At 33.9% G+C, this 16,460-nt stretch overlaps 2 protein-coding genes across 4 annotated transcripts; one reads left to right on the top strand and one right to left on the bottom strand.

Annotated features, from left to right (window-relative positions):
* The first annotated feature begins 22 nt into the window (after positions 1–22).
* On the top strand, positions 23–8,986 carry LOC128164986 (uncharacterized). 3 transcript variants are annotated; one of them, XM_052829160.1, is made up of 14 exons: positions 23–163; positions 2,171–2,784; positions 2,988–3,113; positions 3,723–3,804; positions 3,925–4,064; positions 4,237–4,369; positions 4,611–4,756; positions 4,901–4,949; positions 5,052–5,154; positions 5,563–5,641; positions 6,234–6,371; positions 7,480–7,619; positions 7,762–7,907; positions 8,125–8,986. In XM_052829160.1, the coding sequence occupies exons 2-14, from the start codon at positions 2,197–2,199 to the stop codon at positions 8,832–8,834; spliced, it is 2,580 nt and encodes an 859-aa protein (XP_052685120.1). In that variant the 5' UTR covers positions 23–163; positions 2,171–2,196; the 3' UTR covers positions 8,835–8,986. The 3 variants fall into 3 exon arrangements, with proteins under 3 accessions (XP_052685120.1, XP_052685103.1, XP_052685109.1); XM_052829143.1 differs by having other exon boundaries at positions 4,234–4,369; XM_052829149.1 differs by lacking the exon at positions 23–163 and adding an exon at positions 253–340 and having other exon boundaries at positions 4,234–4,369.
* LOC128165003 (ferredoxin-fold anticodon-binding domain-containing protein 1 homolog) lies at positions 8,854–16,457 on the bottom strand. Its single transcript, XM_052829186.1, has 5 exons — positions 15,596–16,457; positions 11,926–12,082; positions 11,548–11,751; positions 10,736–10,882; positions 8,854–10,139 (listed from the first exon to the last, which is right to left on the bottom strand). The coding sequence occupies exons 1-5, from the start codon at positions 15,780–15,782 to the stop codon at positions 9,206–9,208; spliced, it is 1,629 nt and encodes a 542-aa protein (XP_052685146.1). The 5' UTR covers positions 15,783–16,457; the 3' UTR covers positions 8,854–9,205.
* Between the last annotated feature and the right edge of the window lie 3 nt (positions 16,458–16,460).

Genomic DNA, 16,460 nt, shown 5'->3' with positions numbered 1-16,460 from the left:
AAATGGAAACTGCACTGCCACCTATGAAAGCTTAATCAGGTGCGCGTTTGAAATGCACTTTCGAATATGCGAGGATTACAAACATGAGTTAGACATCGTTTTCTGGGAAAAAGCAGAAGAACTTTAATTTTCGTTTTGCAGCCGCTTGATTTTTCATAAAAAGGTTTGATTGTTATTAGAATTTCTTTACATTTACATTAATACGTCTCTCCTTGTATGAAAAATACTGCTCACATATCCACAATGTCAAGGCCGATCCTTTCAGTTTACATACATATGATCCGAAACGGTTTCAAAAATGTCGAAGTTCCCTCTCTTTTCAACATTTACTCCAAAGTTGGTTGGTAGAGTTTATTTCAGTTTTACAAGCGGTATATTTAAAAGGAAAAACGCATATAACGATTTAATGGAAAAATTAGTTTTGAAGGAAAACCACCCATCTGAAAAAAGTGTGTACATGGCGGAAAACTTCGAAAGAGTGGCAAAGAGAGTCACAAAGAAACATTCCAACGGCCATAAAAGTAAAGTCAAGAAAATTCTTTTAGATGAGTACAAATCTCTATCCATTGGTCAACTTTTAAGCTATGAAGAAAAAGCAGAGAAACTGAAGAATGAAATCGAAGATTCTCCTCTGGAAGATAAAGACAAAATATTATCTAGTTTGATTGAAAAACAGGAGAAGAAGATGAAATCAAAATCCCAGAGAGAGTATGGAAAGCCCATTCTCAAAAAAATTAAAGTTGTATCTCTTATAACCTTGTCAGAAGAAGAATTGAAAGAGCTTTCTGATTACAAGGGATTTGAGGGTGTATTGATGAAAAACAAGAAGCTAGACCAGAAATGGAATTCTTTGCCACAAACAGAAAAGGAGAGACTTCAAGTACAATGTGAAGAAATGAGAAACCAGATGAAACGTTCATATTTAGAAGACTTGTCAAAGTGGACTATTTCCTTGATTAAAAACAATGACAAGTTTGAGATTCTTCCCATTCTGTGTGTTAAAGAAGTGAAAATGGTTCTCGATCACCAAGTAGGTTTCACACCTAAAAGAGCTAGAGGACCAATAGTGATATTCACAGCCTCAGATATGGGGAAAACACTGGGAGTTACAATATCCAATTCTGCAGCGGAATTCAAAAAACTAGATAACAGTGTTATTGAGAATTTCAACAATTTAGCTAAAGAAGAAAAAGCTAGGTCTGCTAAGGAAAAAAAGTTGTGGGAAGATACCCTAGAACAAAAGGGTTTATTAGACCTAATTGAAGTTTGGAAGGAACTATGTGTGATGCATGGAAAACGTGTTTCTATCTATTCATAATTTTATTATTATAAAGTTGAGAAATATGTCACTAAAAATCCATTTTGCAAAAATTTCTTCATACCAGATTCCAGTAGTGAAAACTATGATTACCCTTTTTTCACTACACTGTACATTGTAGTATTATGGAATTTACATTGTTCATGGACATTTAGGTCTTCTAGTGTGAAAATTTAGTTTATAGTACATGTACTTAATGAACAATAAATAGAATATCATTAGAGATTTATCAGTGTTTGCATGCATGGCTTTATTTATCAATGTATAAATTCATGGGTTGGTCTCCATCTCTCTCTTGGAGAACAATGTTATATGTATGTTAATTTAACACATCTTTCTTTTTTTTTAATATCTGTACACAATTACCCTGTATGCACGATTTAATATGAAACAAAGCATCTATAAATGCCTAAAAGACAATAATTCAACTAATTTATCTGTAGCAAAAATGAGAATACATGTAATTAATACAAGATAATAAAATCATTGAAAGTTTTCTAGTGTAAGAGCATACCTGTTTGGTATAAAAACATTATCACACCCCCCCCCCCCCCCCCCCCCTTTCTAGAAATCATGATTACCAAATACTTTTAGCAAAGTCTTTAAACAATTCCATTTAGTTCGAGATAACAAGGTTTGACTGTATTTCACATCGAAAGCATTTCTCTCTACAGGAGTGTAATTATTGTGTATGCTTTACTACAATGTATACAATAGTAAGTAAGATTGTAAGGTAAATCTTTGTTATGTACCTATGAAAAGAAAATTGTTTTAATGCGTTAATTACAGTTTAAATATTTTTTCACCATCAGTTACCTATAGTCATTCAATGAAGGTGGATTTTTGTTGCAGGAGTGTCCCACTAGGCACTGCTAGAGATGTCCCAGGAGGGGAGTGACCTAGATCTATATAACCCAAGCCCTTCATCAGATCACATAGATCTCACAGAGACATCTGAAGATGATGCCAGATCTTCCGAGTACAAGGACTTCCCTGAATCCACAGGCTGTGATGTGAGACCCTCAGAATCCTGTACAAATGTAAGAGCGGGGCACACTGGTTCCTCAGTGAAGAGGAAAATGTCCAGTTTTGCAGAGCCAGAAATCCTAGAAGATTATGATGATATTAAAGAGGAGTTTGAATCTCCAATCCTTCCACGGAAAAAAATCAAATCAATGGAAAGTCGGAGTGAATCTGAATCAGAGACTCTTCTTCAACCAGGGAAATCCTTTTTGGTGAAAGACTTTACATCAGGACCAACATCCACTGACACTGGTTTGTCTGAGAATTTGGACAAGGATTACGACTTATCCAAAATTTTCAAGTTATCTCCAAAGGAAAGTAAACCAGTGGAGAAGGGGAAAGGTGAAGCATTTCATGACGAAGGGGAAAGCAGTACAGAAGTTAAACAGGGAGTGGAAACTTTCATACAGAAATCAATTTCAGAGGAGGATGTTGAATTAGTGGTACATAGTGTTTAACACAGATTTGCTATATAAAAGCCTTGATATAGAGGAGCTGCATAACAACTTTTTCAAGTTAAAATGAAAAATATTTAGTTTTAGAATAAGTTGAACTTGAAGGATGTTATAATAATTGTTCATTATGTTGAAAACTTCAAAGTCCATAGTGTCTTGTTTTTTTTTTTGTCCTTTTGTATTTAATTTAGAAAGAGATGTTTCCACACCTTGAAGAAAAAATGATCTTCAGAATTTTAAAAAAGTTACAGAAAACAGATGAAGATACTGATACATGCATTCTTGAGCGAGTGATAGATTATTTTCTAAAAACAGAGGTTAGTGGATTAGAATATCTAGGCCTACAAAAATCTTTCAGCTTTTGTATTGGGTACATACCTATATAAATTTCATGAGATTCAAGAATTTCCTTTAAAAATTATCACATTTTTGGGATAATGTCTCAAATTTATCAGTATTACAAAATGTGTAACTGTTTATATCAAGAAATTTCTAGTTTTGGGGAAATGTGTGAGGTTGGCCTCTATATGTTAAAAGGAATATTTTTAAAAAATTATAACATCAGCAATTTTTAAGTTTTACATTTGATAAATATCATCTTCTGTGGCCAGGTGTATGGATCGGACACTTGTAATTCTCATCCAGATGAGATAGATATATGTTTATTCTAACGCAGGTTTTATATTTTTCTGCAATGTGTCCACCTTCATATCCCACATGAATCACCAAAGAAGGCATTTTATTTTTTAAATATTTCAAATGTTAATGTCTTTTATTTAAATTTTCAAAAAACAGCTTTTGAGAATTAAAATATTTTGGTTACTAGAATCATGAACTTTTTATCTCAAGATCAATTATAATCATGTGTAAGTAATTTTATTCTTTCATTAAATATAGTACTGGTAGTGGTATTATTTTATTAATAGTTACCATCACCAGAGAAGAATACAGCATCACAAGATGTACAAGCTGCTTTGGGAAATACTCGCCCGGCTTTTCTCATTCAAGGCATGCATTTTATTCAAAACATTATGTGTTGTTGATATTTGTTCAAACTGAATTATAATTTACATGTACTTTCAATAAAATACAGAAGTACTGATAATTGTGTGCGTCATCTAAATTTAGCGACAAGTTCATCTTCAACTCCAACTCAATCAGATGAGTTGCCCAAGTTACAATGTCGTAATCGTACGAACAGAGGGCAGAAGGGGGCCTCTAACAAAGGAAACAAAGGGAAAGCACCTGCAAAGAAAATAAGAACAGAGGTCAGCCGAGAAAATAAATTTTCATATTATAAAAGATGACCACTCTATAACAGATATCTAGTTATATCTGAATTGATACAAACACAAGAGAAATTGTGACAGCTGTGATTTGATGATATTCCGATGAAAATTTGCGCAGGTGGGCAGATAACCTATGCGTTTGTCTTAGCAGGTTTCATACTGTGAATCTGAGGATAATGTAATGGAATTGGATGGATATGGCAGCGAGAGCAGTGCCTCCTCACCGCTGGGTGAGGTGGCTGTGTCCGTCCCTCCTGCCGACAGGTATCCCGTCAGTTACGCAGGTAAGTGTCACCAGACGGAGCTAGTCACTCCTGGCATCAGGGACAAGATTACGTGTACTGTTTAATATGGTTATAGTGAGCACTGAAGATTATGGTTGTCAAATATGTGATCATTTTTAATGCAGTTTATGATAGAGGGAATGAAACTGATTTTGCCTCGAGTATTAATTTGTTACAAGTATGTTCACCGTAACCCTGTTTTACTTTAACAGGAATGTTTATGTTAACTTTGTCTTTGTAGAAGTTTCCTCATCACTCTTAAAGTGTGATGCCTGTGGTTCCCAACAAGAAACAACCGCCATAAGCCAGTGCTGCAACGATCACCTCGTCTGTAAAACCTGTGTGGAAAAACAAGTCAAGAGCGTGATCTCCCTTGACAGCCAAGATGTAAGATTTTCTCAAATTTCTTCTTGCTGTCTGTAAAGATCACATTGTATTCATTTTAACATAACAAAAGTGTCAATTTTATAATTTCATTGATGCAAATATCAAATACTCTGCAATGTTTATTTACCTCCCGAACTTTTTCAGACTCAGATTTCCTGTCCTATGTTTGGTTGCAATACGTACATCCCTATGAGTAAGTCTGTTATAACTCATTTGTATTTGTACATGTAATGATCAAAGTCCGATCTTTTAAATTTCTCTTGGAATACCAGTATTTATATTATATTCCCCATAGGTCAAGCTTCAAAAGTCCTGCCCTCGCTGGTAATGGAGCTTCTGGAGGAAAAGGTCAACAAGAAAGCAATGGAGTCAATAACACAAATGGAGGACCTACACAGGTACTAGTGCTCATCAGTTCTCATTGGATGGATCAGTGATATCTGTCCATATACGTAGCTCCTGTAACATCTAATTTCAAGGTGTACGCAACGTACCACAAAGTATTTTATGTACTTGTATTGGTTTATATACTCTTTGTGTGTATATGTACAGCAATGTTTAGGAGGGGAGAGTGTTCTAAATTTTAAGAACTTTTGTCAACAGCTCCTGATAATGAAACTGGTTCAGACCAAACCAACTAAACCAAATGACAATGTATCATCTTGTTACTTCCAGTTGTCCCATTTTGTAATGACAATGTATCATCTTGTTACTTCCAGTTGTCCCATTTTGTAATGACAATGTATCATCTTGTTACTTCCAGTTGTCCATTTTGTAATGACAATGTATCATCTTGTTACTTCCAGTTGTCCATTTTGTAATTATCCTGTTGCTGTAGACCATGACCTCAAGAAATTTTCGTGTCCAAATCCAGATTGCAAGAAAGTGAGTTAAGATATTTGAACATCTGTTTTCAGGCTTAATGCAGTTTTACATTACAGTGCTAGATGCAAGGTCTATCAGCTGAGAGAGATTTGCTCAGTTTTATGTTTTCAAAGAATAAGTGAAAAACTTGTTACCCTCTTCATTCCTACCATACATATCATTAGTCTGAATATACCGGTAATAGCACTGACATATTTTTGGAGGAGTAGGAAAATCTGGCAAGCACTGATTTAAGTGCATTCACTGGTAATGGTATTTTTAAAATATGCTTAAATGACAAAGTCGGGAATAACAAATAATTATGTAAATGTTTCATGAAATATATATATATACATGTATATGTACATATTTTTATTATTAAATCATTATTTTTTATTATATAATTACATGTATATAGATTTATTTATGTACCTTTATATATGTTTTGTCTTGTTCATAAAAATTCAACAATTTTTGGCCGATATAAGGGAAGATATGTGTAGTTTATTCACTATTTAAGGAAGAATTTTATTTATTTCAACAATAGAGTAACATCAAAGCTTTTGGCCTTTCTGGTTCTCAATACTTGTAATGTTTGTCATTATTATTACAGTTAAGTTGCAGGTTCTGCAAGAAGATGTGGAATGAGGGTTGCCATAATAGCTGCAATGCATTCACAACGTTTTTGGATGAGAGCAACAACCATCTAGAGCTTCCCAAATACTGGGACAAAATGCCAACAGAACAAACAGTGGGTAGAAATTTTGAAAGACTTTAGTATTTATCAGCAAGAGGAGCAGTTGGATTGTTGAATCTACATTATCATTGATTTTGTTTAAAATATTTTATTACCTTTCCACTGCCCATCCAACAATTGCTAAATTAAAATTTTGATTAAGATTGGTCGTGATTAAGTAGCTCAAAATTGCGCTGTACTACAGATGAAGACAAACACCGATTTCAGAAGGTCATTTGAATCACCTTTAGTTAATTACCTTAAACTTGAAGTACAAATGTAGGCCTTGACTTAAAAATTATTTACGGTAATTATTGATTTTAAATGAATAATACAGTAAAACTCATTTAGTACGAACACGGATATAGTGAATTCTCAGATATAGCGAAGTTTTTTTAAATCGCTGGTAAAATTCTTATCAAATCTTTGCAAAGTTTTACAGTTATAAAGAATTTGGATATAATGAATTTATGGATATAGCAAACTGATTTTGAGTCCCATAGAGGTGAATAGTAACGAAATTTAACACTTTTATAACTAATTTCTTTTTTAAAAATTAAAAAGTTTGCACTACCACTTAACATAATAGTTTGAATTTAATTTCAAATAAATTTTTCAATTCACAATCCGATTATTAAAGGTATCAAAGTACCGTAATGTTTTTTTATTTTAAGCCTCAATTAGCAATCAAAGTACTGTCGGGAGTTGATTTTATTGATTATTATCAATCTTAAAATCAATGTTATGTTATTTTGCCTGGCAAGTAGCTTCTAATCTGTATTTGAATTACGCACATTTTTATAATATGAATTCTCGAACTTTTACGACAAGAATTTCGAGAAAATCCCATATGAATCGTGTTGTATTATGTATAATGATTAAAATCAACTCCCAAAAATTATGGTCTGGTGAAAGAAAACATGTACCGGTATATAGTGAATTTGCTATAGTTATAATTACGAATTCGTGATACGGATATAACAAATTATGGATATAATGAAGTAAATCCATTGGTCCCTAGGACTTTGATATAAACGAGTTTTACTGTACTACCCTATGTACTAATAGCTAACAACCACCTGTATTGAATTATGCTTTACATATCCTTTGTCTTGACATGAAGGACTTTATTTTGATGGAGCTGGATCGCTCAGGGATGGAATTTAAAATGATCAAGGACCTTTTCTGTTCTTCCTTGAAAAATATCAACCCCATTTCCATACGCAGAGTCCAAAATCCTCGATTATGGGAAAAATTTAGTTTGTGAGTATGGATGACTAAAATTACATTGTCAGTCTACAACAGTTAATATCAAACTTTAAAACATTGGGATATGAATTTTAACTTTGAATCAAACTGAATGTTGTCAGTCATTATTAATTATCTATAATACATGTATTTAAAGGACAAGAAAACACATGGCTGAAGAAATAGGGATTTTGAATGAAAAACAACTATTTCATGGAACTAAAAGTGAAGCAATAGAAACTATCTGCAGAGATGGGCTGGACTGGAGAATGTGTGGAGAAAATGGGGTTGCCTTTGGGCAAGGTAAATAATAGCCACATAAACAAAACACTTTTGACATATACATATTTGCTACTACTTTCTAAGATTCCTGAATGCCAAAACATAAAATTTTGTTGGATGAAGAACAGACATAATCATCTTGGAAAGAAATTTTAAAATTTAGAGAATGGACAACTCTAAGTCACAAAATTGTTACTTTTGAATATTACTCCTTAAATACTGCTTCTCTTTTTTCTAGGTACCTACTTTGCTAAGCATGCAAAGTATTCAGACACTTATTGTGTTCCATACAGTGGTAACAGAGGCAGCAGTGCTGTTCAACAACCAAGAGTACCGGTAGTGAGAATACGATCCGTCTCCAAAAACCCAAATCTACCGGTACATTATACTGTTTCTGTATCCAATCCCATGTTTGGACCTACAGTTACCCTTCAGGGGACAGGGGGGCAAGCATCAACCTCAAATATTGGACCCAGTCCAGTAGGACTTCTAAAATCGAATGTGATTACAACTCCAGTCGTTCAACCGACCTCCGTGCCCTTTCAACAGATCAGTGCTCTCCATGGAATAGGAACACAGATGGGATTTGGAGCAGTGACAATGGGCACACCGTTTGGCTCACCACAGACTGCTCAAACTACCGGTAACAATCATTCCAATCCCTCCCAGTCAAGTGTTGCTGATGCTCCTAAAGTGACCGCAGACGTTGGACAGATACTTAGAGTGCAGCATAAGTACATGTTTGTGGCTCGTGTGTTAGTTGGATGTCCAGGACAGGGACGGCCAGGATTGAGGAAACCCCCGGAGGATCCCACCGATCCCAAAGGAAGGACATTCCATTCGTGTGTTAATTCTTTGCAGAAACCAAGCATATTTGTGATTTTTGACAGTACACAGTGTTATCCAGAATACCTCATTGAATATGTCAATCTGATCTCCAACAGGTAGACAATGTGAAAGAAAACTCTCAAGTGCCAATAGATTTAATCTGATTTTTAAACCAGTATGTTTCACCGATTGTATCAATTACACATGTAGTTATTGTTACATATTATAATTTGTTAGAGTTCCAGACATAATAAATAATCTATTAAAATGATGGGTATTTTAATATTTCTGTAAAAAAAAAATCAATGGGGTTGTTACATAGAAGAGGTTCACTGAGGAGAGTGTGGCTGAATACTATACAAGTGTGACCAGATGAGCTATCGGTAATAGGCATCAACAACATATAAATCAGTCAATCAATTATAGTTTTTGAACAACAAGATCTTTTTAGATTGTATATTTATTGAATTTCTGTATTTTTAGAATTATTGCTACCTAAGTTCCACTTTCATCTGGTTGGCTACACACAATCTAAGGCAACTCTGAATTCTCCAGGATGTATTGTAACTCAGAGCTCGGTCAAAGGACTGAAACTGGAGATGATAACAGCGACTGAATTTATTTAGCTCCACGCTGTGGAATCGGTCAAGGAGTTCCACACAAACCACAACATCACCACACACTTCTCGAACCACTGAGAGAAACTCCTGTTCATTGAACGACTGTTCAGCGTTCTCCCAGAAACTCATGTCATGAGAGAAAACTAAGGGGTAGAGACTGACTACAGGGAATACCAATGGGGGGTCAGAGGTCAACATCCTATGGAAACCTGTTATTACGCAACTGTCAAGTGACCACAGAATTCTAATATTTGGCAGCTGGAAAAGTGCAACTGCTAGTTTGTCAAGATTCAGAAAAAACAGTTCATAGCTATAGTTTCCTTCAAAGTGAGAAAATATTTTTCCAACATCAATATAGTCTGTGTTTCTACAGACATAAATTTTTGTTCCTCTGATTTTAAGCTCACTGTCTCCTTTTGATACATGGCTTACAACTTGTGATAACAATCTGCAGATGGCTTCACTCTTTATGACATGGGGTTCTGGAATACTACCCATCATGCAATGCATCACTGGGAGACCCTCTAGACTGATCGGCCCTTCCTCTATAGTCTGGACAGTACATAATACTGGCTCCTTCTGTAAAAGCTTTACTGGTACACCACAGCTCTGATCAATGTCACACAGATTCTCTATAGTCTCCGATATGTTTGAGTCTTTAACTGTCTGACAATGGCAGGGTAAGGTATTAGGAGACACAAGGAAGTCAATGTCACATGACTGGAACGTCAGCTTCTCTGTCAATTCTGTTTCCAGGTTCTTTGCGAGATAACACACAGGATTGCCATCTTCTTTGTGAAGTTTTCTGTCAAACATAATATTCAGATAACAAATACTTTTATTACATTTTCATGTTAAATACTGAAATGTTTAGGCGCAGTTGGTAATCCGTTCTATTACCCTCAGTGTTAGCAACACACTTGGCAACAGATAACACACCGAATAGTTACATGCTTGTAAATCATGCGCGTACAGTTCGCCGTAGAATTTACTTTATTTCTATATAAAAGCAGTAAATTTTTAGTATATTATAATAAATAGTGCCTGTTTGGGAGGGTAACTGTTGAAATTGACACCCCTCAAAACCCATTTTCAACCTCCACTTCGCGTCGGTTGACAAAGGTTTTTTCGGGGTGTCAATTTCAACAGTTACCCTCCCAAACAGGCACTATTTATATAGTAGTGACATAACTCATGATAACCGACAGATGTTTTGTAAACATTCAGTTTGTTCATTTATTGGTTGAAACAAAACTGTTCGAAACTCAGAAGACCATTTCTTCCTTCTGATGCTTGTATTACCAATAATTTAACATACATTTACTGCTAGGTTCATTTGTCATACACTGAGAATGTAGAATGTTTTCTTAAATGTTTCAGCTCACATGTATGTCTACATACCTTGAAGTTTTTTGCATTATGTAGTTATTATGGAGGCAATTAAGTTCATGACAGATTTGTAGAGAGTCATCTGGGATCTGAATCGACTCCGTTCTGACAAAGATGTGGGTGAGAGCTCCCTCTGTGTTGAATCCTTTGTCTTGGCTCCTGTCCCCAATTAAGAAGATAATGAAATTTAAGGAATCAAAATATATCAGTTTACTGAAAAAAGATACTGCCAATGTCGATAAAGACAAAATGAAATTAAACCCATAAGTATTGCTCCCAAAACTTGCCACACGCATATAATTTCTTGAAGAAATGTTTAATATTTTACCATCCTGTTTGACAAGATCCAGAAATAAATGATATCAACATTTTCAGAACATAAATTGTCTACCGCTGGCTAGTTAACTGCAGACAAATGACACTTATTGGATATATAAGTGGTTTATTTTCACTTAACAAATACTTTATTGTTATATGAACTCCAAAATTAAGGTGGGAGGAAATGATTATTGTATCAGCAGATTGGAAATCAATGAATGCCATTCATCAGCAATTAATGTTGTTTTTGTATCAATGGGAACATGTAATAAATGCTAATAATGATGTGCCAGTACAGCAATAAAATTTTGAAACAATTTAATACTGCCAAAGTTTTGTTACCCAAATTTGATAAATATCATAAATTTGCAGTTACTGTCATGTGTATTTCATATATACTAGCAATGGAACTGTAAACATGAATAATCAATTAGGCTTTAAGCTGTTAAAGCAGCTTTGATTCAAGCCTCATGAAAAAAAATATATTCCACTTTCAAATATTTTACCTGAACCCTGTAGAGGAGTAATCAGACAGACTGTGTGCAACAAATGGGACGACCTCCTGGAGAACCAGGTCAGCACAGGCTGCCATGGCAACGACTTGCCAGCTGTCATGCCACTTCCTGCGTGGCCGATCAGCGGGAGTTCCTCCCTGGCCCCGACAAAGTGATACATAAACCTCCCCACCCTCCTCAAGGACCTCCACAGCACTGCAAGAGGAAATGACTTCTGAATCATTAAACACTCTACAGGTCATCAAACAACTGTGGATGGTCACCCCCACCCCCCCCCCCCCCCCCCAAAAAAAAAAAGGCAAGGATTTTCAATAAATAATTAAAATCAAGAAAGATGAGAATCATACAAACAGTATTCATATGGTTCACCTGCAGAAGAAATCTTTCAGCAGCTTTCGGTTTTTCTTGTGGTTGGACTTGCCTCCTGCGTGAGGAAAATTGAATACAATTCTGCAATACTTTTTCTTTTTAACTTCTTCATGATTCAACAAGTTTGTTGCATCCGTGTTTAAGAAAACATTGACACCTGTAAATGAAAGTGGACGGTGCATATAACAACCATATAATTATACTGAATACATACTGGCACGCCATTACAGTAAAACTGGGTTATAGCGAAGTCCTAGGGAGCAAAGGATTTACTTTGTTATAACGGTAATTCGTTATATACGTATAACGAATTTGTAATAATATCTATAGCAAATTCACTACATAGGTGTCGTGGTGTGTCATTTTGTGTAAATATGTTTAAGAAATTCTTAAGAAAAATAATCCTAAGCAATTTTTTGCAAAATTTAAACGAAAATCAAATTTTAAATCTAATGTGCAACTAAGTGAGTTTTTTGATCATTTTAAATTAACTTCACAAAGCAATGTTGCTATTGATAATGATATCTCCAATGATGCTGAAGATTGTATTTTTGAAGAACTAGATAAGGATATTGATGTTGAAGAAATTAAAGTAGTTATTAAGAAATTAAAAAAAGGTAAATCACATGGTGACGACTGTTTACTTAATGAATTTTTTATTGAATTTGAAGAATATTTGTTGCCTATCCTACATAGACTTTTTAATTGTATACTACAAACAGGTTTCTTTCCTTCTTGCCTATTTTTAAAAAGGGAGATAAATCTGATCCTAATAATTATAGAGGAATCAGCCTTGTTAGCAACATGTGTAAACTTTTTACTTCCGTATTGAACAACAGACTTATAACATGGTCAGATGAAAATAATGTCATTACTGATGCACAATTTGGTTTTAAATCTAAATGTGGTACAAGTGATGCAATCTTTGCTCTACATACTTTAATTACTTCATCGTTGGCTAATAATAAAAAACTTTACTGTGCCTTTATTGATTTCAAAAAAGCATTTGACTCTGTTGATAGGTCTAAACTTTGGATGAAATTGTCAAAAATTGGTATCCAAGGAAAACTTCTACGTGTTATAAAAGGGTTGTATAAAAATGTTAAAGCATGTGTGACTTCTGATGGACACTTGAGTGATTTCTTTTACAGCAATCTTGGTTTAATGCAAGGTGAAGTACTTTCACCCATTTTATTTAATTTGTATGTAAATGATTTTGAAATCAATTTTTTAAATTCTGAATGTGTACCATTTGAAATTTCATCACTGAATCTTTTCCTTCTTATGTATGCTGATGACATGGTGATTTTTTCAGAAACAATTGCTGGTCTTCAATCACTTTTGGATGAATTAACATATTATTGTAGCACATGGAAATTACACATTAATGTTGATAAGTCAAAGATTGTTGTTTTTAGAAAAGGTGGAAGGGTAAAAGAAAACGAAAAATGGTATATTTATGGTAAACCACTTGACATTGTAGATCAGTTTGCTTATCTTGGCATTATTTTTTACTACAATAATAAATTTTCTAAAGCTGAGAAACAACTTGCTGAGCAAGGCAGGAAGGCATTATTTGTATTGAAAAAAAATATTAGAAACATGTTTTTTAATCATAATACTTTGCTATCATTGTTTGATTGCTTTGTTGGCAGTGTCATTAACTATGCTTCTGAGGTATGGGGTTCACTCAAAGCACCTAATATTGAGAAACTTCATCTTGATTTTTGTAAACATATCTTGGGAGTTAAAAGGTCAACTTGTAATGTAGCAGTTTATTCTGAATTAAGACGCTGTCCTCTGTTGTACCAAAGAATGTTCAACATAGTTAAGTTCTGGAAAAAAATACTGTACCATAATAATTGTATTATTCAACATTGCTATTATACACTATATGACTGTGTCGAAAAACATAATGCAAAAAACTGGTTGTATCATGTTAAAGATTTTTGCAATCTTGGTATGTTTGAATTGTGGGAAAAACAAAAAATAACAGCTGCAGATCTCATTGTTGTTAAGCGACGTATTTTTGACCAAGCTACACAGTATATTTTTTCTCAACTAGATATTTCTAGTAAATGCTCTTTTTTCAAATACCTAATTGCAACCCATAATTTACAATTTTATTTAAGGAAACCTATTCCAAACAAATATCAAAAGTGTATTTCCAGATTCAGGTTGTCTTCACATCAATTGTCGATAGAAACAGGTCGATTTTATAATATTGAAAGACACAATAGAAACTGTTTTTTATGTTCAAATTCTATTGAAGATGAATTTCATTTTATTTTAATATGTCCCATATACGAAGGCTATCACAAAAAATACATTAAGCCTTATTACTGGAAAAAACCTTCAATGTGTAAACTTCTGCAACTTTTTAATGTTGAAAATGTAAAGGAACTATGTAATCTGGGTAAATTTCTTCACTTTGGTTTGAAATTAAGAAAAGATTTACTTAATGCAAATTAGATGTTGATATCATAGTATGTACACTTCTGCCACATTCTCCTGTTAACCTACCTGTACGTGTATATTGTTTATATTTATTGTACTGATGAGCTGTATAGCTTAAAGTTAATAAAGAACTGAACTGAACTGAAGAGTTTACTCATGCCAAATGACAAGTAATTAGCTAGGGTCAGTCTGCTCTGTAATTATCCCCAATTTGTCTACATAATTGTTCTGAGTTGTTCTTAAGCTTTTTGAGTAATTATCATGAGTAATGTACCTCACTTTTATTAATTATCGTTTAGATTATCAATACAGTTAGAAATCTATTCAATTCAGTCAGACACTTTTGGCCACTACCTCATGTTGCTTATGTCTTCACACTGACTATCTAGTTGACTGTCCACCAGTCTGTCAGTAGACTAAGCAACATCGAGCTAAATTTCATTCTGACCCATTTGACATTTTAAGAAATAATTTTTATCCTGTTCTATTTTGACTTTATTTTATTTGATTATTGTTGATATTTTATAAGTTAATTAAAATCACTTGATCAATAAATTGTGAAACCTGCCTTCGAGTTATAGCTCTATGCATATTCGACTTAGAGGTCAATTTAAGCCTAATAACTAAAGGGTGACCCCCTGTCTCTTGGGTTGGGCCTATACAAGTTAATTCCCCTTATTCTATAGTGCCCTTTCCCCCTTCAGTGACATAGGCCTACAGCAGACAATAATTTTTGCTAATTGAGGCTTAAAATAAAAATACATAACTTTGATACCACTAATAATCGGATTGTCAATTGAAAAAATTATTTGAAAATAAATTCATTTAAACGAATATGTTAAATGGCAGTGCACACTTTTTTAAACGAAATTTTTAAAATGAAATCTGTTATAAAAGTGTTAAATTTTGTATCATTCACCTCTACGGGACTCAAAATCAGTTTGTTATATCAGTAAATTCGTTATAACCGTAAAATTTTGCAATTATTTGTTAGGAATTTTACCGGGGACTTATAAAAACTTTGTTATATCCGAGAATTCGCTATATCCGTGTTCGTATTAAACAAGTTTTACTCCATATAACAGTATACATAACAATGGTCTATAACAATAATTTTAACATTTCAGAAAATTTTGAAAATAAAGAAAGCTTGATACAAAAAAGGATGGGGTTGGTGAAAGAAGGTTGTAATAATGTATACTTAGTTACTTACCGTGTTCTCTAAGCAACTGGATGTTGTCTTTTGCGGTCTTGTGCTTCAGAATGGTGACATCAGACTCAAAACTCGTGGAAGTTATGTTCCCCCACAAATTTCGTGGCAGACATGAGAGAAGAGACACAGATAAAGAAAAATCGCCTTCACCTACCAACAGCAAGTGGCCACGGAAAGGGCGGTTCATTATAACACTCAGGAAAGCGTGCTACTCGTCAACTGTCAATTTCTATTTTCACTTTCTGTTTGGAATTCTATTAAGTCGTACGTTGATATAAATTATTAAGATGTACGCTGGACAGTCGACTACTGGAAGATTTCTCATGTTTAGGTATTGCAAACATATTGTAGATAGCGCAGCTACATTTCGAGTGTGTGATAGATGCTTACATTAAAGCCATGTTCTATACACAATGGAAATATTCTCAAGGTGACACAAAACAAAAATAAACTTCCAATGTCATTCTCTAGTTTATCCTTTTCTGTCTTATAGTTAATTCAGATTTTTTGTTTAGAGTTTTGAAAAAAAATTGGACATCATTACTTGTAACCAGATACTTACTATCTAATAAGTTTTTAATTTCAGTGACAACATAAGGGTCAGATTATAATTCTACATAATATACCAAGGATCATCGTGTAGAAATCAACTGTCTCATGCATTTAATCTATGCATGTACTGTAAATGTGGATAATTTCACTAGGTCCCCATACAAAGCACTTGTTTCTGCCATAAAGTTTACCCAAGAGTAGCTTGTGTTTACGCATCACACAATCATTCACATGGTGGTTACTTTCACAGATTTTCAAACTTTACAAAATGTGATTTTCATACCTATGATAAATTTTAAGTCATTTAATTAGT

This window comes from Crassostrea angulata, chromosome 1 (genome assembly GCF_025612915.1).
Source record: "Crassostrea angulata isolate pt1a10 chromosome 1, ASM2561291v2, whole genome shotgun sequence".
NCBI classification, from domain to species: domain Eukaryota; kingdom Metazoa; phylum Mollusca; class Bivalvia; order Ostreida; family Ostreidae; genus Magallana; species Magallana angulata.
Note: the sequence above shows the minus strand (reverse complement) of the source record. Positions and strands in the feature narration are given on the sequence as shown.